The sequence below is a fragment of the Sebastes fasciatus genome, chromosome 17, assembly GCF_043250625.1.
Source record: "Sebastes fasciatus isolate fSebFas1 chromosome 17, fSebFas1.pri, whole genome shotgun sequence".
NCBI classification, from domain to species: domain Eukaryota; kingdom Metazoa; phylum Chordata; class Actinopteri; order Perciformes; family Sebastidae; genus Sebastes; species Sebastes fasciatus.
In genome coordinates this window covers 31,209,548-31,231,439 of record NC_133811.1, presented here as the reverse complement: position 1 = coordinate 31,231,439, position 21,892 = coordinate 31,209,548, and the positions used below count along the sequence as shown (strand labels likewise).

The following is a 21,892-nucleotide window of genomic DNA, read 5'->3' as shown; positions in this document are numbered from 1 at the left end:
TATTTAATTTATTATTATTATTATTATTATTATTATTATTAATAATAATAATAATAATAATAATAATAATAATAATAATAATAATAATAATAATAAATGTTTTTATTCTATTGTTTTTTTAAATGTTATTTCAACTTTGAATGCTGATGTTGTTTTCTCTAGTGTACTTCTTGTGTTTGTTTCTAAGCTCAACTACTTAAAAATTGGTTTATAAACTATTGTAATTATGAACTGTAAATTGCATATATGAAAACAACCTCGAAAAAAAAGGGAAAAAATAAAGTATAAAAAAAAAAAAGGTCAAATTACGACAAAAAGGAAACATGGAAATATAAGTTCACCATCCCAGTTATAAGTTGCATAAATTGCACACATTTATTGTTTTAATGTTTGACTTTACTGATGATCATTTTGGCACTTGTTTTATTTTGGTAATACGTTTGGGCTCGCACACAAATTACACCATCAGTGAATACCCCATGCAATGTCTTCCTATCATATCCTCTCATCTGGAGAGAGACATCCTGTCCAGCTGCTGATGCAGTAATATGATGTTAGTAGATAGTAGTGCGGTACCTCGTAATGTCTTCAGACAGCTGGGCCGGGTCCGGCGGATAGAACTTCACATTAAAGATGAAATTATAGCTGGCACCTTGAAGAAGAAAAGGAAGGTGTGATGAAATAACTCTAAACATGTTTAAATATAAAACCATGAGAATGAGAACAGAGGGTGTACCTGTGGTAAAGTTCTGCTCACCTTGTACCTGCCGGCGGATCTCCTTGGTGAGGTCCATCCAAACCTGATGAAGAAAGTGAGGTTTGATATCATCAACACTGAGGGCCACAGTCTCGTCTAACCATCGATGACGTTAACATATGAAGAGCAGACTGTTTTAATCAAATACTATAAAACCACCTAATGATGATATATCAGATCCAGCTCACCTTCATGGTGCCCGTCTCCCAGACGACCAGGCCGTAGTAGTCCTTCTCCAGCAGGTTGAGGTGGTCACACACCTTCATGAACAGCTCCTGGCCTTTTGCATGTTTCTGACACACACACACGCACACGCACACACACGCACGCACACACGCGCACGCACACACACACACACACACACACACACACACACACACACACACACACACACAGCGAACAAGACACTGAATAATCAAACATTCAACAACCTGTCATCACATACGAGACGATGTATTCCTCCTGTTACTGAACATGACTGAGCAGATGGCTCAGAGAACAGAACTTCTCCCACAGGACGGTTTAACAGCTGTCAGGTTCAGACTGAAGCAGGAGGACCGGTCTGAGGGGAGGACCGGTCCGAGGGGAGGACCGGTCCGAGGGGAGGACCGGTCCGAGGTGAGGACCGGTCCTCTCCTCGGACCGGTCTGAGTCGGGACCGGAGCCTCTCTAACTAAACATTAAACCAGCTTTGTCTGCCGGCTTGATGATGATGGAGGTGTTCTGTTGAAGATGCATTAAGGCTGGTCGTTTGAGCTCCAATAGATCACTATTATTATATTTACTATTACTATTTATTATATTACTATTCTCCTATTGAAGTTTCATATTTCAGATCATGTGGTGGACCACATGTCCATGTATACTGGACAAATAACCCATCGCCCAAAACAATCGTAAGTTGCATCCCGATTAAATGAAGCATAAACCTGGTGTCTAACTAACTGCTGAATAAGCTGTATATGAGCATATTCACGACATGTTAATATGATTATGTTGATATAATAAAAGTGCTCTTACGTCCAGCTCACACTCGTACAGAGCGTCGTCCAGCAGGGTGACTTTGATCTGCATGGTCTTGGGTCGGCGTGGAGCTCTGGGAGCTTTGGCCTCCTCCTCTGTCATCTTCTCCTCCTCCTCCTCCTCCTCCTCCTCCTCTTCCTCTTTCTTACTGCCTCCTTCAGGACCAGACTCCTTCTCCTTCTCCTTCTCCTTCTCCTTCTCCTCCTCCTCCTTCTCCTTCTCCTTGTCCTCCTTCTCCAGGGTGGCCTCCTCTCCTTTCTCCTTGGCGTTCTCTTTGTCCTTTCCACCCTCCTCCTCCTCCTCCTCCACTTCTTTCTTCTCCACCTGGACGGCCTGATGGAGACATTTTAATTACAAAGCAGTCTACGCTCTCTTAATAACGTGTCCTCCTGTGTAGACGTGTTGCTCCACTTGGCTTTCAATAATCTATTCTGTACATGTACAGTAAAATAAAACCAGTTTACTAAACTGGGAAACAGCAGTCTCTCTCTCTGTGTGTGTCTGTTTACGTCTAACATGTCATCCCTTCATCATGTCATCCTGTCAGATATTGATGTGAAATACTCATAATTAGCATATGAATTGTTACCGATGTGTGAATGATAGGAAGTCATTGATTAAACAGACAGAAGGGCTTTAGATGTAGAGGCTGACCTGAGCCTCCGCGCTGCTGACTGAGTGCTGGTCCAGGGCGACCTCTCCCTCTGCCCTCAGCTCAGGTTCAGGGTCGGCGATGGGCGCCTTAGCTTCTTCTTCTTCCTCCTTGTTGTCCTTCTCTCCCGCCTCGCTCTCGCACTGCGAGCGCCTCTTCAGGAAGGAGGAGAAGAGGCGGGAGAGGCCGCGGCCGGCGGAGTTGCGGTTGCGAGGCCGGAGCTGCTCCTCCTCCGGTGAGGGCGGCCTGGCGTCCTGGCGGGCTTCCTCCTGCTGCCTCGGCTTCTTCTGGTGACTCTCCGCCTCGTCTGTTGTCATGGCAACGGCTGTAGAGATAGATAGAGGACGGAATCGGGGTTTAAAAACACAGAAACCTGTATAGTATGTGTTAATCCAGATCAGACGAGTTAATGCTATATCATTAGAGGCCAAAACACAGTCTGGTTCTAGTGAATCATGATGCTGATTTTAAAGTGAGTAACAATGTTAAATTCTAGAAAACTGGACATTTGAGCAGATGTTCAACTCAACTGTGTGAGCGAGAAACGTCTCATTTTATGCTGCAGATTTGAAGGTACTCACATTTTCGAGACTAACTTTTAGTGTCTTGTTTTAAATCTCTCGACACACGGAGGTTTGGAGGAACCAGGAATTGTTTTTTGGGGATCAGCGTCTTGCTTTAAGGCTTTAAGGCGGGGATCGAATCGACAACTAACGGCAGACTAGAATACTACCAAAGCTACAGCGACGACACCCGGTTGTTACGTTTAGAGGGAAACGTATTTTGTCCCAGATTACAGTCACAGTTTTAAACACGTTATGTTGGTTATGTTCAGTAAAAACATCACGGTTTGGCTTAAAATAACTGTTTGTTACTTTATTTAAACTACGGACGTAAACTAGAGTCAGCGGTTGAGATTTGTTTCCACACGGGACACAAACAGCGGCCTCCTGGTGAACGTCTCGTGTTTGTTTGACCCGTCCTTCCACCCCGACCTCCGCAGACCATCATGAGAAACATGTTTGTGATACGTCAAAAACAAACATAATCTGGGAGAAAATGTGTCTCCCTCGAAACGTAATTGGCCGAACAGTTTGGTTGTATGGGAACGTCATATTTAGGAGACTGCTCAGCACTTCATGCAACACAGTGATCATGCAGAAAGGACTGGCTGTGACTGAGGAATGTGATTGAAAGTTCTAGAAAAAGCTAATAAGTGAACCTGAGTTATGTTCTCAAGGTTAAAGAATAAACTTTAAAGCTCCAGGCTGGTCCTATGTTGTGTACTGTATGTGCACTGCAGGCTTCTAGTTTCCACATCACACTTGTGTGGCGAGGTCCAAATACCACCGGACCACCAATGGCTTTCTAACCATTTGTGATGTCACAAAGTCCTGCTCGTACACACACACATTAAACTGAGATTTAAAGGTCCCATATTGTAAAAAGTGAGATTTTCATGTCTTTTATATTACAAAGCAGGTTTAAGTGATATATATAAATACTGTGAAACTATCAAAACACGCACTATACAGAGAAACACACACAGCCCGTATTCAGAAGTTGTGCGTTTGAAACAAGCCGTTAAGATTTCTGTCCATTTGTGATGTCACAAATATACAATATTTAGACCATTACATTAAATGTAAACATTCTAAATGTGTCCCAGTTTATTTCCTGTTGCAGTGGATATTAATGACATCAGCTGACAGGAAGTAAACATGGACCCAAGCTGTTGCCTAGCAACGCAATTCCGTTGAAATGTACTAAAACGGAGCGTTTCAGACAAGAGGGTGAATACAGGTATATTCAGACAGACAGTATGAGGAAAATAATGTGTTGTTTGAACATTAAAGCATGAAAACATGTTCTAGTAGAAACACAAAATACAAACATGAACCTGAAAATGAACACGATATGGGACCTTTAAGACGAGCACAGAGAGACATCAGCAGATGAATGTGAATACAGCCTTCTAGTGCTCAGATCAACTTCATCCAGAAAGCATTTATTATAAAAACATCCAACTAACATGATCACAGCACAGCTTGTGTTTTTTAGTGTAAAAATAACTTCCATTATTGAAAAAGCACATAAAAAGATCACGAATAGACCTTCTTCACGTCACACTATGACGATTAGAAAATGTCCAGAAGTCAGTGATAAGTTCTTTCCCTCCGGTTTTGTCTCGTGTGTCTCTACCGCCACGAGGTAAAGACAACCGTCTCCCTCTCACTTGGCACTAATGGCGACACTTTAACTCCAGCAGCCGCCGGGCTTCTCAAACACGCATCGTCTCGTCTGCCTGTCATGATCAGTTGCTCCGTTTCCCATCATCCCCCTCACACCAGCAACGGGACTTGGCTTGTGGTTAATGTGGCCATATGAGAGCTGTCTGCTCACATTTACATCCTGAGGCCTGCACTCAGTAGTGGAAGTGGGCGGCTGGAACAACACGACACTCAGACATGTTGGTGTTGTGGTCCAACAACACGCTGTATGACCGAGTGAAGCGTACTGAAACCTGAAGGTGTAGAGGTTGAGCTGCACAATCTCAACACCGTTATAGTATTCTGTGTAGCCTAAAATGTTTTTATGTGCTTACGGCACCTGATCCAACACTTTGAGGTGTGCTGGCAGATTGAGGCTGAACAGAATCACAGCTCGCCACCACGTGAAGTTTCAGAGGCTGCTGGCAGCCTGCAGTGCTGAGTGGATGCTGGCACAGCCGCACAACTGCTGACGGGGCAGAGAGGAGAGAGAGCGTGGGCTCCGCGGCTCCAGGTGTACCGAGGAGGGGAACGAGAACAAACATACAGACAGGTATAGTTCAGGTTCTCTGCTGACGGTCCACTCAGCAGTTAGTAGCAGGTGTCTCACAGAACCAGAGAGTCTGCAGCTTTTCAGTCCTGAGACGCACCGCAGCAGTGAAACCAGCCCGTCTGTTAGAATAAAACCAGCACGGTGACAAAGTCTACACATTCATCCCTACTCTTCTGACTTTCTATTGACAAAAGGAAAATATACAAAACAAATGCAGGTAGAAGAGATATAAGTGATACAAAAACACATCGGTGTGTGAATGAGTGTTTAGATCAGATCCTGACGGGCAGGTCGGCTCAGTGTATGAATGTGTGAGTGAATGCTGACATGTAGTGTAAAGTGAGTGGTCACAAGACTAGAAAGGATATAAATACAAGTCCATTTAGCATTTACACTTCTGACAGGTTAATATCGTTCTAAATCAAGACGACAGGAGCGAAGACTGTCAGTTCAGATGTCTCCAGTTCCACAGCGATGTGGTACAGTGTTCTGGATGTGCCGGCGTACAGAGACGGAAAAGGTGGAGCTAATTCAGAACAATGAGCTGTGTGGGTCGTTCCTCTGCCTTCAAACAAGAGACTGTGAGGACGTGACCAACTATTCAGCTGAACTGCATGAAGACTGCACATACAGGCGGGAAACACAGAAACATTGTAGTTCAAGGCCTGTTTTATTTAACACATTATTACACCTTAACTAGAACACACTACATTCACAAGGTTAAAATGGACTCAGCGTGGGTTAGTAAGTTATATTACAGTCCAGAACCCCTGCAGAGAAGCTGTCCCACACTGAACTCCTAGTTCCTCTACACGGCCCCCCCAGCAGTGTCTACACAGGATGCGTTCAGGTACAGTATTAAGTGTGGGTCACCTGTGTTTTGGCAGCGCTCAGAGCCCAACACACAATCACTGTAGTTCTGCACATAAAACATAAAACAGTAGACTTGAAGCTTAGAATATGTGTATCTCTCTGCTCTTAGAAGGAGGCGGGGTCACGCGTCATCAACGTGTCATCAGTTACACTGTGCATGTGTTATACTCTGTGGTCTTAACGCTCAGGCTGATAGCAATCAGATCATGATCATGATCCGGATCGTCACTAAAATCTAATGGATTGTTCATTGTGCCCCCCCCCCCCCCCCCCCCCCGCCCCCCGCCCCCCGCCCCCCCTTTCAATCAAATCCATCACCGACTTGAGAGGACAGGAGTAATCCTACTAACAGACCGACAAACAAACCAACGCCGGTGAAAACAAAAATATTAAATTAGAGGAGGTAAAAATATGATATTTCATTTCTGCCAATAGATCCCCCTTTATCCTACACACTAGTCTTTGACTTACAACTTGATGCTTCGTATAGTAACAAACTTTTTTTCACATTTTTTTTCAGAATTTTTTCAGACATTTTTCTGATTCTGTTGTACTCAGTGTTGATTTTATCATATTTTTCTCATATGATATCCAAAAATATTGAACGGTCTGTCAGTCCTATCCAGAGGCTCTACTGATGAGGAGAGAGGCAGAATATTCATAACCCACATCATCACATCATCACACCATAAGGTGCGGACCACCGCAAACATAAGAACACATGTGTGACCTCTGGAGGCAGCGTCATCACACTGGATATATGAGGCTTATCAGTGGTAGTAGAAGTACTTCTCCTCTGGGGACCGTTACTCTAGGACAATCTGAAGACATTGTCCCGATATCTGGACAGAGAGACACGCTGACTGAAGTGGCTAGTGGACACACACAGATCCCGACCAATGAGAGGTCAACATCTGCATTTTATAGCCTGGAGAGGTTCACTGCTCGGCTGCTGGAGGACGTTCTAAAGGTCAAACATGGTTTTTACACTAAAGCTGCGGTGGGGTCAGAGGTCAGAGGTCAGAGATGCTACCCAGCTGCTATACAAACACACCACAGACCATACGGGACACACTTCTGGTTTCTTTCAGTTAACATTCAGACGACGTTCTGAAACTCAAAACATCCAACCAGTGACGTGATGACATCATGTGATGAAGGCCAAACAGTTCTAAGATTCCAGATAGACTCTCGGAGACGGTTCGGTTCAAAGGTTCAAATAAAATGCAAACAAAATGCATTTGTAAAAAGTAAACGCACACTTAAGCGTACAGTATATCTGTATTTCTGGCTGCGTGGTAGCTTGTTTGTGTCAGAGTGCTGAAAGTGAGCTTAAGGACGGAAAGCGGCTTTAAAATTAATCGGGCCCTGTGTGGGATTAAAGGCTGCTGTGTGTGCTGATGTGGAGGACGGAGGAAGCTGGATGTCTATCAGTCAACCGCTGGATCCACACAGGACCGCTCTGCTGGCACGAGCTCAGGAAACAACCCAGAAAACTGTGAGCTGGCCTACATCAACTCAGAGGTGGGAATGTTTCATGAAAGACACAAAGTGAAGAAACAAAGCCCTAAAACAACAACAGCTGAGTCCCAGGAGAGGCCGGTATGAGGTCACACCCCTCAGGGCCTACGGGGGTTAAAGAGGTCGGAGGAATCAGGGACGGTGATGGAAGTGATCAATATCAAGACCTACACAGCTCAGAGACACTTAATAGTATCTAATTAAAGACAAAACACACTGAAAGGTTTTAGGGTTGGGCAGGTTTAGGGAACGGTTTGCATTCTGACATATTAAAGTAATCACATTTGCCATGTTTAAACTAAATCTGCAACTAAATATCACGGTGCACAAACAGCCATGTTAGAGGAGGAGAGTACCACAATTCTCTCATTTAAATGCATCACGCTGTCATTTCCAGGCATGCTCAGAGCTGATGTGTTTACTTCACAGTCACTCCTATAAAAACTATACAAACAAACGATAGTGAAACAAGACTGGGGCTGCGTTCGAGTAGTCAATAACTGACGTCCTAACCTGGATGGAAAACGTCATGAGGTCAAGGAAAGATGAGAAGGAGACTTCAGAAGGACTCAGAAAAAGACAACGTGGTGTTCAGAGAACCTGACTGCTCTTTCACTAGAAGCTCCGTCATTATGATGCGACGGCGGCGGATGTTAGTGACGTCAGTCTGCCGTGGTGAAACTACAATGTTCTGAAGACGGACTACAAAAGGTGCTGCTCCCTCCGTGTGTTCTTAAATAGCTCCTTCAGTGACGGGCTGCTTCGCTTTAAATGCTGCGGTTGCAAGGCATTGTGGGATGTTATTCTCTCCTTTCCTTTGGTAAAGGATGCTCCAGTGTGTCCTCTGCTAAAGGAGATAATAAAGGAAGCATTGAAGCTCCTTTCCTTTGGTAAAGGATGCTCCAGTATGTCCTAAAGGAGATAGTAAAGGAAGCATTGAAGTTCCTTTCCTTAACATTTACAGCTCTCATCACGGCTGCTACTGAGATACTGAGAGGGTCATTTCAGTCCGTTAGGAACCTTCCTGAGAGAAAAGGACTATTGGACCGCAGCAGGAGAGTACGGTGTACTGAGGAGTTGGACATTAGTGCTTCACCAGAAGAAGAGTGAAGCCCAGTAGGCCTCTGCTATCTCACATTAGATCATCTTCACACTCCCCTCAGGGGACACACATGATGCCATCACACTGAAGGCGTAAGAGGTCCAAGAGATGTAGATCAGACCATCGTTGTCCTCTAATTCAAACCGACAGTCACATCCGTCTGATACAACCGTTTACTAGGAACGCTGCTTGAAGTGCTCACTCATAGCAATATGTGCTGTATCACCACACAACAGCACGACTTAAAGGAACAGCATCGTCCTCATGTGACCTCACACAGGTTCATTTTAAGTCTTTGTTAAATGAATGGAAACACAAAAACACATTCATAAACATATGAATATGGTGAAGGGTCAACAGTAATGAAATATATATGTGAAATAGTAAATAGACTAAAACATGCAAAACCAATGAGAAAGTCCTCACTGATTGAAATGAGGCATTCAGATCAGCTTCTACACCAGAATGTCTACGTCTGTATGATCGTTGTTGGTTATAATCCGACAGTCAGTTACAGCTTTAGTTTGTTGTATTTCAGTTTGGACTTACTGGCAGGTAACAGAGACCAGCATGACACAACAGGAAATTGAGTAAGACTCTTTTTCATATTTAAACCTGCAGTAGTCAGTATATTTTTGGCATCATTGGGCAAACATCCCATAATAACCTTTCAGCATATTGTAATTCAAGTGTTCTGAGGGAAAACTAGACTTCTGCTCCTCCTCATGGCTCTGTTTTCAGGCTTTAGAACATCTAGCCCGTGACGGGAGACTTTGACCAATCAGAGGTCATTTCAGAGAGACAGAGCGTTCCTATTGGCTGAGCTCCGGCTGGTGGGCGGGGCTTGGTGTCGGGTCACAAACGTTCTCATTTTCCAGCTAAACCGTGCACTACAAGATGATTCTGAGAACATCTGAGGAGAGAAATAGACATTAACGTAACAGAATATTGATTTATATTTGATCAGTGCTGCCTAGTTTGACCGTATTTTAGGACATTAGGAGCACCGGAGGACACCGGAGGACACCGGAGGACACCGGAAGACACCGGAGGACACCGGAGGACACCGGAGGACACCGGAAGACACCGGAGGAACATGATTTTATTCAGATTGCTTGTTTCATGTACTACTGTCACGATATAGTAATCGTTTTATAAAAACAACTAATCATTTTAATCATATTTGACAGCCTTCTGCAGCTTTAAGATGATCAAGTAAAATCCATATTTGATTTTTGGAGTAAACGGCTACAGAGGCTGGACGGTGGGTTCTCGGATTTGAGGGCTGAGAAGGAATATTTATGTCAGAAATTACTTTATTTTGTAAATTTAGACGTATGGAAATACTTTCAAGAAGTGCAATACAACAGACAGTATTTATGTAATACATGATGTGAAGACATAGTGTACTGTACATACACACAGAAAAGCATTAATGCTTCCAGATGAAGTCTCTTAACTAAATATGAATGTTGAACCAACATGCTATTGTCTCTGGGTTTCAGGAAGGTCTGCTTGAAGGATATCAGAACTAACTGGCCTTAGATCAGCTGTAAAATACATAAATAGGCTACTGGGACACGACCGCTCAGTAGGAAGGACGTCTCCAATAGTTTTCCCTCAATTTCCCCTTCAGCTCCAGGAAAGATCCCCGGAATAAAACCATGCACAAGACATAGAGAGTATTTCCATGTAAAAGAAAGTTATACGTCAATAAGAGTCTGGAGTCTTATTGTGTTTGAATATTACATCATGTGAACATCATTGGAGGCTCATTCCTGGTACGCAGCAACATTTGGGCCTCATAACTTTTGGGGGGAAAAAGATTGATTTTCAGGTTTTTTGTACTAAGAAGAGTGACGTGTTTAACTGTCCGATCTCAGGCATTATAATAATAATAGTTATGGGTAGGTTGGTCTATAAGTTTGCCTCAGCTCTGTGAGTGATCCAGGTTTAACTAGCTGCAGAACTTTGATATCAAATGTGTTGTTTTCACATTTTCCAGACTAACTTCCGTCATAATAACAGGCTGACAAACAGATTAAAGGTGCTATTGATAACATTGATCACATTCAGCCACTAGATGTCACATTCTCCCCCCGTTCCATTGCATTCACTTCACAACAAGTCGTTGCCAGGCATCGTCAATCTCAGCCATTTATACGTTTTTTTCTGCACTAACTGACGATCCAGAGACACCAACGTTGTTTTACTATCGGCTCACGAGCCTTGGTGGAAGTGGGGAGCGATCGTCAGATATCTTCTGCAGAGATAAGACATTCATTTTGGACCTGTCAAATTTATTAAATTATTAATTCACAATCTTAACATTCTTTTATACCTAATTATTATTATTTTTTTATTTGACACCTTTCTAATTACAAACATTAAAATGTCAATAAGACCTCTGACATCATGAAACGCTCGCCCTCCGTTACTCCTTTCAGTTCCCTCCAAAAATATGAGGTCTCTTCCTGAAAATGGTCTCAAGGGAATAGTAGTCCTTTTTTTGGAAGGCGAGAAACAAACTACTTCAGGGACACACAGTACAGTTGTAAAAAACAAAACAATTATATATATATAGTATTTTATAGCTCATAGTTCTTCTGGAATTTGATTTGCTTGCACTGGAAACATGTTTTTTCTTTTAATGTGCATTATTCCATGTTTATGTGATAAAGAAGTCTGTAATCTATAATTCATAATTCATTCGTTGACACATTTTAAATAAGTAGTAGAAGTAATTGATGGGGACAGAAATGTTGCTGCCTGAGAAGAATGAGCCGTATAAATATAATATACATATAATATAAATATAATATAAATATAATATAAACATAATAAAGATATAGTATAAATATAATATAAATATAATATAAACATAATAAAGATATAGTATAAATATAATATAAATATAATATAAATATAATATAAACATAATAAAGATATAGTATAAATATAATATAAATATAGTATAAATATAATATAAATATAATATAAATATAATAGTGTCAAACGGAGAGGAATTAGATGATTTTAGAGGAGTTAAAACAAACTGCAGGTTAAAGAGTTTAAATAAGAGCAAAAACACACATTAATGGATAAATCCACGGTGATGCTTTATGCAAGCAAGTAAAGCAAGTATAGTAAACACAAAGCTACGTTTTAAAGAGGTATTCAGTAAATGATGTGATGAAACACATCAACGCTGGAGTTATTATTGACATTTCTTACTTACTATCTAGCTTCCTGTCTGAAATCAGGCCTGAACCTTCAGCAAGGCCAGATCTACATAGAGTCGACCGGCTGGGACTAATCTACGTCATGAAATCTATATTTAAAAGAAGCCAGTTAATAAAGAGACCAGGGGAAGTCTCCGAGCGTCTCCTGAGTCTCGTTCAGTCACAGGCAGCTCATTTATCACCTCCTATTTCAAACCTGCACAAAGATCTGCTATATGATGAAGCTTCTATATGATGCTGCTTCTATATGATGCTGCTTCTATATGAAGATGAAGCCTCTATATGATGCTGCTTCTATATGATGCTGCTTCTATATGAAGATGAAGCCTCTATATGATGCTGCTTCTATATGATGAAGCTTCTATATGATGCTGCTTCTATATGATGCTGCTTCTATATGAAGATGAAGCCTCTATATGATGCTGCTTCTATATGATGAAGCTTCTATATAATGCTGCTTCTATATGATGCTGCTTCTATATGATGATGCTTCTATATGAAGATGCTTCTATATGATGAAGCTTCTATATGATGAAACTTCTATATGATGATGCTTCTAAATGATGAAGCTTCTATTTGATGAAGCTTCTATATGATGAAGCTTCTATATGATAATACTTCTATATGATGCTGCTTCTATATGATGAAGCTTCTATATGATGCTGCTTCTATATGATGAAGCTTCTATATGATGCTGCTTCTATATGATGAAGCTTCTATATGATGAAGCTTCTATATGATAATACTTCTATATGATGCTGCTTCTATATGATGAAGCTTCTATATGATGCTGCTTCTATATGATGAAGCTTCTATATGATGCTGCTTCTATATGATGATGCTTCTATATGATGAAGCTTCTATATAATGCTGCTTCTATATGATGCTGCTTCTATATGATGATGCTTCTATATGAAGATGCTTCTATATGATGAAGCTTCTATATGATGAAACTTCTATATGATGATGCTTCTAAATGATGAAGCTTCTATATGATGAAGCTTCTATATGATGAAGCTTCTATATGATAATACTTCTATATGATGCTGCTTCTATATGATGAAGCTTCTATATGATGCTGCTTCTATATGATGAAGCTTCTATATGATGCTGCTTCTATATGATGATGCTTCTATATGATGAAGCTTCTATATGATGAAGCTTCTATATGATGATGCTTCTATATGAAGATGCTTCTATATGATGATGCTTCTATATGATGCTGCTTCTATATGATGAAGCTTCTATATGATGCTGCTTCTATATGATAAAGCTTCTATATGATGATGCTTCTATATGAAGATGCTTCTATATGATGCTGCTTCTATATGATGAAGCTTCTATATGATGCTGCTTCTATATGATGAAGCTTCTATTTGATGAAGCTTCTATATGATGAAGCTTCTATATGATGAAGCTTCTATATGATGAAGCTTCTATATGATGCTGCTTCTATATGATGATGCTTCTATATGATGCTGCTTCTATCTGAAGATGCTTCTATATGATGAAGCTTCTATATGATGAAGCTTCTATATGATGCTGCTTCTATATGATGAAGCTTCTATATGATGCTGCTTCTATATGATGATGCTTCTATATGATGCTGCTTCTATATGATGATGCTTCTATATGATGAAGCTTCTATATGATGAAGCTTCTATATGAAGATGCTTCTATATGATGATGCTTCTATATGATGCTGCTTCTATATGATGAAGCTTCTATATGATGAAGCTTCTATATGATGAAGCTTCTATATGATGCTGCTTCTATATGATGAAGCTTCTATATGATGAAGCTTCTATATGATGATGCTTCTATATGATGCTGCTTCTATATGATGATGCTTCTATATGATGAAGCTTCTATATGATGAAGCTTCTATATGATGAAGCTTCTATATGATGATGCTTCTATATGATGAAGCTTCTATATGATGAAGCTTCTATATGATGAAGCTTCTATATGATGCTGCTTCTATATGATGAAGCTTCTATATGATGCTGCTTCTATATGATGCTGCTTCTATATGATGAAGCTTCTATTTGATGAAGCTTCTATATGATGAAGCTTCTATATGATGCTGCTTCTATATGATGAAGCTTCTATATGATGAAGCTTCTATATGATGCTGCTTCTATATGATGAAGCTTCTATATGATGCTGCTTCTATATGATGCTGCTTCTATATGATGAAGCTTCTATTTGATGAAGCTTCTATATGATGAAGCTTCTATTTGATGAAGCTTCTATATGATGAAGCTTCTATATGATGCTGCTTCTATATGATGAAGCTTCTATATGATGAAGCTTCTATATGATGAAGCTTCTATATGATGAAGCTTCTATATGAAGATGCTTCTATATGATGCTGCTTCTATATGATGCTGCTTCTATATGATGAAGCTTCTATATGAAGATGCTTCTATATGATGCTGCTTCTATATGATGCTGCTTCTATATGATGAAGCTTCTATATGATGAAGCTTCTATATGATGAAGCTTCTATATGATGAAGCTTCTATATGATGAAGCTTCTATATGAAGATGCTTCTATATGATGCTGCTTCTATATGATGCTGCTTCTATCTGATGAAACTTCTATATGATGAAGCTTCTATATGAAGATGCTTCTATATGATGCTGCTTCTATATGATGAAGCTTCTATATGATGAAGCTTCTATATGATGAAGCTTCTATATGAAGATGCTTCTATCTGATGCTGAGCTGATAAACAGATGAACAGACTAACAGCTGCTGCTCCATCAGAGCTGACTGCACGTTAGAGGAGCGCGTTATGATGATTATTATGACTAATACACCAGAATCATCTACAACGTTACAGCCACAATGCATCGTTTCAATACATCCTGCATGCATTGTGTTAGAATAAGATATATAAATATATATATAATATGTCTGTTTACAAAGAGATGAGCAGCAGCGGCTCGGTTCACATGATGAAGACTCAGAAACGCTTTATTCTAACAGTCAGAATGAGAGCAGCGTCTCACAGGAACAATAACACAGTCCGGAGGAGGAACGGTGAGATACCTGTCTGCAAATGGCGCTGAATGAGAAAATATGTCAACAAATAGTGTGATGAGCATCATCACCATCACCATCACCATCACCATCACCATCACCATCACCATCACCATCATCCTCCTCATCATCACTCACCCTGTGTTGTGTTCCGAGCAGAAGAAGAAGAAGCAGAAGAACAGATGGTGATGCTCAGCGGTCTGTGTTGGTACCCGAGCCTCAGATCAACCCAGTGGAGGTTCCTGAGCGGAACCAGGAGGCTTTAACAATGTGGAGGAACCAGCAGCAGGCGATGCACGGAGGGCTTTCTCTGCCCTCAGCGCTGTCTGACAGACACACACACACACACACACACACACACACACACACACACACAGCAGGAGGCTATCTGTGCACGGTTCCCCTCAGCAGATGGAGGAAGACCGTGAAAGCACCAGAAAAGAAGCCAGTAATTGAACGTTATAGGTTCAGATTCTATTATATTTTATTTTTCCAAGACCATATCCGCTGTGCAGAGGAGTCAGAATAGCCAGAAAAACAAACTGCAAAATGTGTCTGGATGTAGTAGTTTAATCATAATCAATTCAGACTGATAGACTTTAAAAAAAAGAAGTGTGCCACCTTAATGATAAAGTAAGTTAATTAAATTGAGTCCCAACAGGACCTCCTGAGCTGGTCAATCAGAGCTCCTGTTAGCTAATTTACTGGCTAATTAATTGATATTTCTGTTATTGTTATTTACTTTGAATGTATTAATGCAGCATGTAAAGGCAAATTGAATTGATGTATCATAACGTTTTTGAATTGATCAATATTTGAATTTATTATAATTAATCACTAAACACTGTAAAAGTCTATAATTATTTTGGCAGCAGACTCCAGAAAATAAATAATAGTTATAATATATATACATATATCTATATATATATATATATATATATATATATATATATATATATAGATATATGTATATATATATTATAACTATTGTTTAAAGAAGCAGGCCTTTGTTTTCTGGAGTCTGCTGCCAATAATATATATCCAAATATATTAATTAAATATATATATTATATATTTAATTAATATATTTGTTATATTAACAAAATATGATTTAATATTATATTAATTAATATGTCCTAAATAATATGTCCAAATAATTATATATATATATATATATATATATATATATATATATATATATATATAATGTTACAGTGATGTACAATATGTAAATATTCTTGTGTACTAGTATCAACTGTAGAGATATCAAACAATGAGTGATACATCAGAACATGGTGGCCCACAGGTACTCCAGCGGTATTTATAATGCATATACATATGTATGTATGTATGTATGTATGTATGTATAAAAGGTTTCCCATGCTCCCCATTTCAATACCCACAAGGCTTGAGCATTATCTGTCTCTGACCTGCATGCATACTTTACATGTTCTCTACCACCAACATCCTGGGTCTGGTACAACAACAGATAGGGTGAAACACCCAGCCTGTAAGACAGCGCACAGGGCTCACCCTCCCTGGTACACGCCCTGTGGCTCCCCCTCCTCTTGCCCAGCTGGGAGGAGCTCTGTATGTAATGAGGATGGTGTATTTAGTGGAAGCAGCCAATGGGAGCGGAGCAGCGAGCAGCCTGCTCCAATCACAGCTCAGAGCTGCTGTTCATGGCAGAGCTCCACCATCAGTAACCAAGCATCCCTCTGCCATAGAAAATCAATGCATCCATTTTCACTCAGCTCTGGAAACAGAGCATCAGTGAGAGAGGAGAGAGGAGAGAGAGGAGAGAGCTGGAGGAGGCTGGAGTCATCTGAATTAATTCATAAAGATGAAGATTCAAGTCCCCGTTCCATCTGTAGCGTTATAACTGTACAGCGAGGTCCGATCCCACACGTGTTCCAGCACCAGTTCTTACATAACAGACTGTAGTGGGCCTCCATCCTGAGAGGAGGTTCTGTGATCAGATCTGGCAACACTCAGAACCTCTAACGAATAACAAGGAATCTTTAAGGAAGGTCTAGTTTAGCATGAAGACCAGAGGCCGGGGTTAACAGCCGGGTCGGCTCTGTGGCTCATTAACACGTTGGATCTTGATTGTTTAATTGAAACGGAACAGGAAACACCAGTTTGGAGTTTTAGGAGCAGGACGGCTACTGAGTGTGCTGGAACTATCTCTTGGGTGCAGAGAGCGTGCAGAGCTGCAGGTAGGCTCGGTACTGAGACCAATACCTGTAACGCTGCACTTTAAAAGTACAGAGAGCAGGTTTAACAAACTCCGAGCCTGAACTCTGAGTTGACTGATCCTGAGGAGGGACTTTCTCTCATCTCAGAGTTAACTAACTTGAACTAGCTTTCTGAAACATGGGGTGTGTTCCAATCCGCATACTTCTGTACTACATACTCATTATTTTGAGTGCATAGTGCGTTCCAATTGGGAAGTACGGCAAATGCAGTGCACTCAAAGTACCCGGATGTTGTACTCTAACGGTCAGATCGTTGAGTGTGGAACGCTGGACACTTTCCACACTGAACTGCCTCCATCTTGGCTACGTAGCGGAAGGGGCGGAGCCAGGCCCACTATTCAAACAGACGTTGATAACAGAAAAAAACATTACGTAAACATACCGGTGCATTTTCAGCCAACAGGAGGACACATCGTAGGCGACGACGTTGGAAACGTAATTTCCACTTTGCTTTCATTTTTTTTCAGAAGATATTTTGGCGGGTAGCGAGCCGCGCTCAAATGTTGCGATCGTCATTTCCGGTCAGTGCGCCACAGAGTATTCGATTTGAGACGACCCTACCCCGCTGAAATGTACGCACTACTCAAGTGAGTACAAAGTGCACTACATTGAAGTGTACTTCTGGAAGTATGTGGATTGGAACACACTCATGAATACCTCGTTGTTCAGCTCATATAACTCCACCTAAAAAACACAAACTGTTGGCCACTGAAAACTCTCAACTCTGATTGCAGCTCTGGACCAATTCGCACAGCAACAATGAGGCTCAGCTTAAACTTGTGTTATTAATGTAACCGGTATAGTAGAATAGATAAATTAGATTTTAATGTCTCCTCTCTCCGCTCTGTGTCTGTGAAGTAGTTACACTCCTGAGGCGATGGTACTTTCACATGATGCTAGCTTTACAACATCGTCCACCCTACCTTTAAGTATAACGGGAAAGAGGAAAGTAGTCCGAGGTTCTGCCGGGTTCGGAGCTCGCTCAACTGTTATTGGAGCACAGGATGAAAAGGGGCGGGACTTAGGAAGGGTCAATTATCACATTTTTTAAAGAAAAGACACAATAGATGAGGGAAGACTCATAAATCATGCCTCCATGTGTTGACTCAACAGAGGTAACATATCCAGAAGGCCTCTCACCTCTCACCTGCTTTTAGTGCTTTCTTTAACATAAATATTTCCTCCATAAATTGATGCAAAAAAAAGGCACAAATCAGTGCGTATACAAATCCATCAGAACGCAGGAAAAGAAGAGTTTGACGCTCACATTTTCCTGGGAGAGGACCTCTCGACCTCCGCTTCATGTGTACCCCCCAAATGTTAAAATGAAACCTACCTTATTTAATACATTTTAATATTTAAGAGTTTCACAAAACTAGTAATTCCAGGCATTTATTTATTTGATTATTTTTGCACAAATTGCCTTTTTTATGAGTTTGTGTCCCTCTAACATCGTCCTCTCTGACGCTCCGTCAGCACAAAAGAAACCAGCATCAGTACACAGACATACGAGGGGGGGGGGAGGGTCATGCTTATAATCAGTATATCTAAACCACTTTGAGTGCTTTTGTCTGTTCCTGCATCAGCAGCCTGTACAGTCACATCTCCTCACACATTCATACAGACGGTCCTCCCCCCCCCATCACTACACAAAGAGACACCCTTTGGCCTCGCAGCCCCCCCCTCCTCCGTCACTATCACTAGCAGCCTCCCCCTCCCCCAGGGAGGAGAGCAGGTGCTGAGCCAGACCTCTGCTGAGGTGGAGAGACAATCCAACACCAACATGCCCCCCCCCCCCAACCACCAGCTTGTAGACAAAACATTTCAACATGAACGACGTCTGATGGAGAGAAGCAGCGAGGCGACATCCTTACTGAACCTTTTCAACACCATGACAGAGTTAAAACCCAGAACTGGGTCCGACATTTACTGGTGTGAAGTTTACAAAGTCCCCAGATACATCTGTTTATTCTGTATATTTAGAATGTGTATGACGTTAATCTGAGTCTGTGCCCCCAGTGAGGGAGTTCAAGTATCTCGGGGTCTCGTTCACCAGTGAGGGAATAAAGGGAGCGGGAGATGGACGGGCGGTTCGGTGTCTGCAGTGATGCGGGCGCTGTACCGGACCGTTGTGGTTCAGAGGGAGCTGAGCCGGAAGGCAAAGCTCTCCATTTACCATTCAATCTACGTTCCAACCCTCACCTCTGGTCAGGAGCTTTGGGTAGTGACAAAAAGAATGAGCTTCCTTGTTGGGTGTCTGGGCTCAGTCTTAGAGAGAGAGGGTGAGGAGCTCATTCTTAGAGAGAGGGTGAGGAGCTCATTCTTAGAGAGAGGGTGAGGAGCTCATTCTTAGAGAGAGGGTGAGGAGCACAGTCTTAGAGAGAGGGTGAGGAGCTCAGTCTTAGAGAGAGGGTGAGGAGCTCATTCTTAGAGAGAGGGTGAGGAGCTCAGTCTTAGAGAGAGGGTGAGGAGCTCAGCTCAGTGTTAGAGAGAGGGTGAGGAGCACAGTCTTAGAGAGAGGGTGAGGAGCTCAGTCTCAGAGAGAGGGTGAGGAGCACAGTCTCAGAGAGAGGGTGAGGAGCTCAGTCTCAGAGAGAGGGTGAGGAGCTCAGTCTGAGAGAGAGGGTGAGGAGCTCAGCTCAGTGTTAGAGAGAGGGTGAGGAGCTCAGTGTTAGAGAGAGGGTGAGGAGCTCAGTCTTAGAGAGAGGGTGAGGAGCTCAGCTCAGTGTTAGAGAGAGGGTGAGGAGCTCAGTCTTAGAGAGAGGGTGAGGAGCACAGTCTAAGAGAGAGGGTGAGGAGCTCAGTCTCAGAGAGAGGGTGAGGAGCACAGTCTTAGAGAGAGGGTGAGGAGCACAGTCTTAGAGAGAGGGTGAGGAGCTCATTCTTAGAGAGAGGGTGAGGAGCTCATTCTTAGAGAGAGGGTGAGGAGCACAGTCTTAGAGAGAGGGTGAGGAGCTCATTCTTAGAGAGAGGGTGAGGAGCACAGTCTTAGAGAGAGGGTGAGGAGCTCATTCTTAGAGAGAGGGTGAGGAGCTCATTCTTAGAGAGAGGGTGAGGAGCACAGTCTAAGAGAGAGGGTGAGGAGCTCAGACTCAGAGAGAGGTCGAGGAGCTCAGTCTTAGAGAGAGGGTGAGGAGCACAGTCTCAGAGAGAGGGTGAGGAGCTCAGTCTTAGAGAGAGGGTGAGGAGCTCAGTCTTAGAGAGAGGGTGAGGAGCTCAGTCTCAGAGAGAGGGTGAGGAGCTCAGTCTTAGAGAGAGGGTGAGGAGCTCATTCTCAGAGAGAGGGTGAGGAGCTCAGTCTTAGAGAGAGGGTGAGGAGCTCATTCTCAGAGAGAGGGTGAGGAGCACAGTCTTAGAGAGAGGGTGAGGAGCTCATTCTCAGAGAGAGGGTGAGGAGCTCAGACTTAGAGAGAGGTCGAGGAGCTCAGTCTTAGAGAGAGGGTGAGGAGCTCAGTCTTAGAGAGAGGGTGAGGAGCTCAGTCTTAGAGAGAGGGTGAGGAGCTCAGTCTCAGAGAGAGGGTGAGGAGCTCAGACTTAGAGAGAGGGTGAGGAGCTCAGACTTAGAGAGAGGTCGAGGAGCTCAGTCTTAGAGAGAGGGTGAGGAGCTCAGTCTTAGAGAGAGGGTGAGGAGCTCAGTCTCAGTGTTAGAGAAAGGGTGAGGAGCTCAGTCTCAGAGAGAGGGTGAGGAGCTCAGCTCAGTGTTAGAGAGAGGGTGAGGAGCTCAGTCTCAGAGAGAGGGTGAGGAGCTCAGTCTTAGAGAGAGGGTGAGGAGCTCAGTCTGAGAGAGAGGGTGAGGAGCTCAGACTTAGAGAGAGGGTGAGGAGCTCAGTCTTAGAGAGAGGGTGAGGAGCTCAGTCTCAGTGTTAGAGAAAGGGTGAGGAGCTCAGTCTCAGAGAGAGGGTGAGGAGCTCAGTCTTAGAGAGAGGGTGAGGAGCTCAGACTTAGAGAGAGGTCGAGGAGCTCAGTCTTAGAGAGAGGGTGAGGAGCTCAGTCTTAGAGAGAGGGTGAGGAGCTCAGTCTTAGAGAGAGGGTGAGGAGCTCAGTCTCAGAGAGAGGGTGAGGAGCTCAGACTTAGAGAGAGGGTGAGGAGCTCAGACTTAGAGAGAGGTCGAGGAGCTCAGTCTTAGAGAGAGGGTGAGGAGCTCAGTCTTAGAGAGAGGGTGAGGAGCTCAGACTGAGAGAGAGGGTGAGGAGCTCAGACATCAGCTCGGAGTAGAGACGCTGCTCCTTCACCTCTAAAGGGACCAGCTGAGGTGGTTCAACATCTGATCAGGATCCTCCTGGACGCCTCCCTTTGGAGGTTTTATCCGGGCACGTCCAGAACACGCTGGAGAGATTATATATCTGGTCTGGCCTGGGAACGCCCCGGGGTCCCCCAGGAAGACCCACTGCCCGCTATGGTTCTCTCTGGCACAGCAAGACGATCCATCTCTGGGGGTGGATGCAATTGGACACGTGATATGGCCAAGAAAGCTGATTCCCACCTTTCCGCTGCTCCGTCCCGAGTGAGGCGGGAGCAGTTGGCGGTCATTCTGGTAGCCCCACGTCACAGATGATGGCGGCCCAGCCCCGTCAGGCTGAGGAGGGCTGTA

At 42.7% G+C, this 21,892-nt stretch overlaps 1 protein-coding gene across 16 annotated transcripts in view; it reads right to left on the bottom strand.

Moving 5' to 3' along the window:
• epb41a (erythrocyte membrane protein band 4.1a) overlaps positions 1–15,338 on the bottom strand; it is a 52,377-nt gene extending 37,039 nt beyond the window's left edge. For 11 of the 16 annotated variants that reach the window (XM_074614290.1, XM_074614292.1, XM_074614299.1 and 8 more), the window contains exons 1-6: positions 15,181–15,337; positions 2,435–2,757; positions 1,778–2,113; positions 946–1,050; positions 737–800; positions 577–652 (exon numbers count right to left, since the gene is read on the bottom strand). In XM_074614290.1, coding sequence (XP_074470391.1) covers positions 577–652; positions 737–800; positions 946–1,050; positions 1,778–2,113; positions 2,435–2,749 — 896 coding nt within the window. In that variant the 5' untranslated portion in view covers positions 2,750–2,757; positions 15,181–15,337. Of the gene's footprint in view, positions 1–576; positions 653–736; positions 801–945; positions 1,051–1,777; positions 2,114–2,434; positions 2,758–15,051; positions 15,074–15,180 lie in introns of those variants that run through there. The other 5 variants (XM_074614298.1, XM_074614305.1, XM_074614294.1 and 2 more) reach the window with 3 other exon arrangements.
• Positions 15,339–21,892: the final 6,554 nt, after the last annotated feature.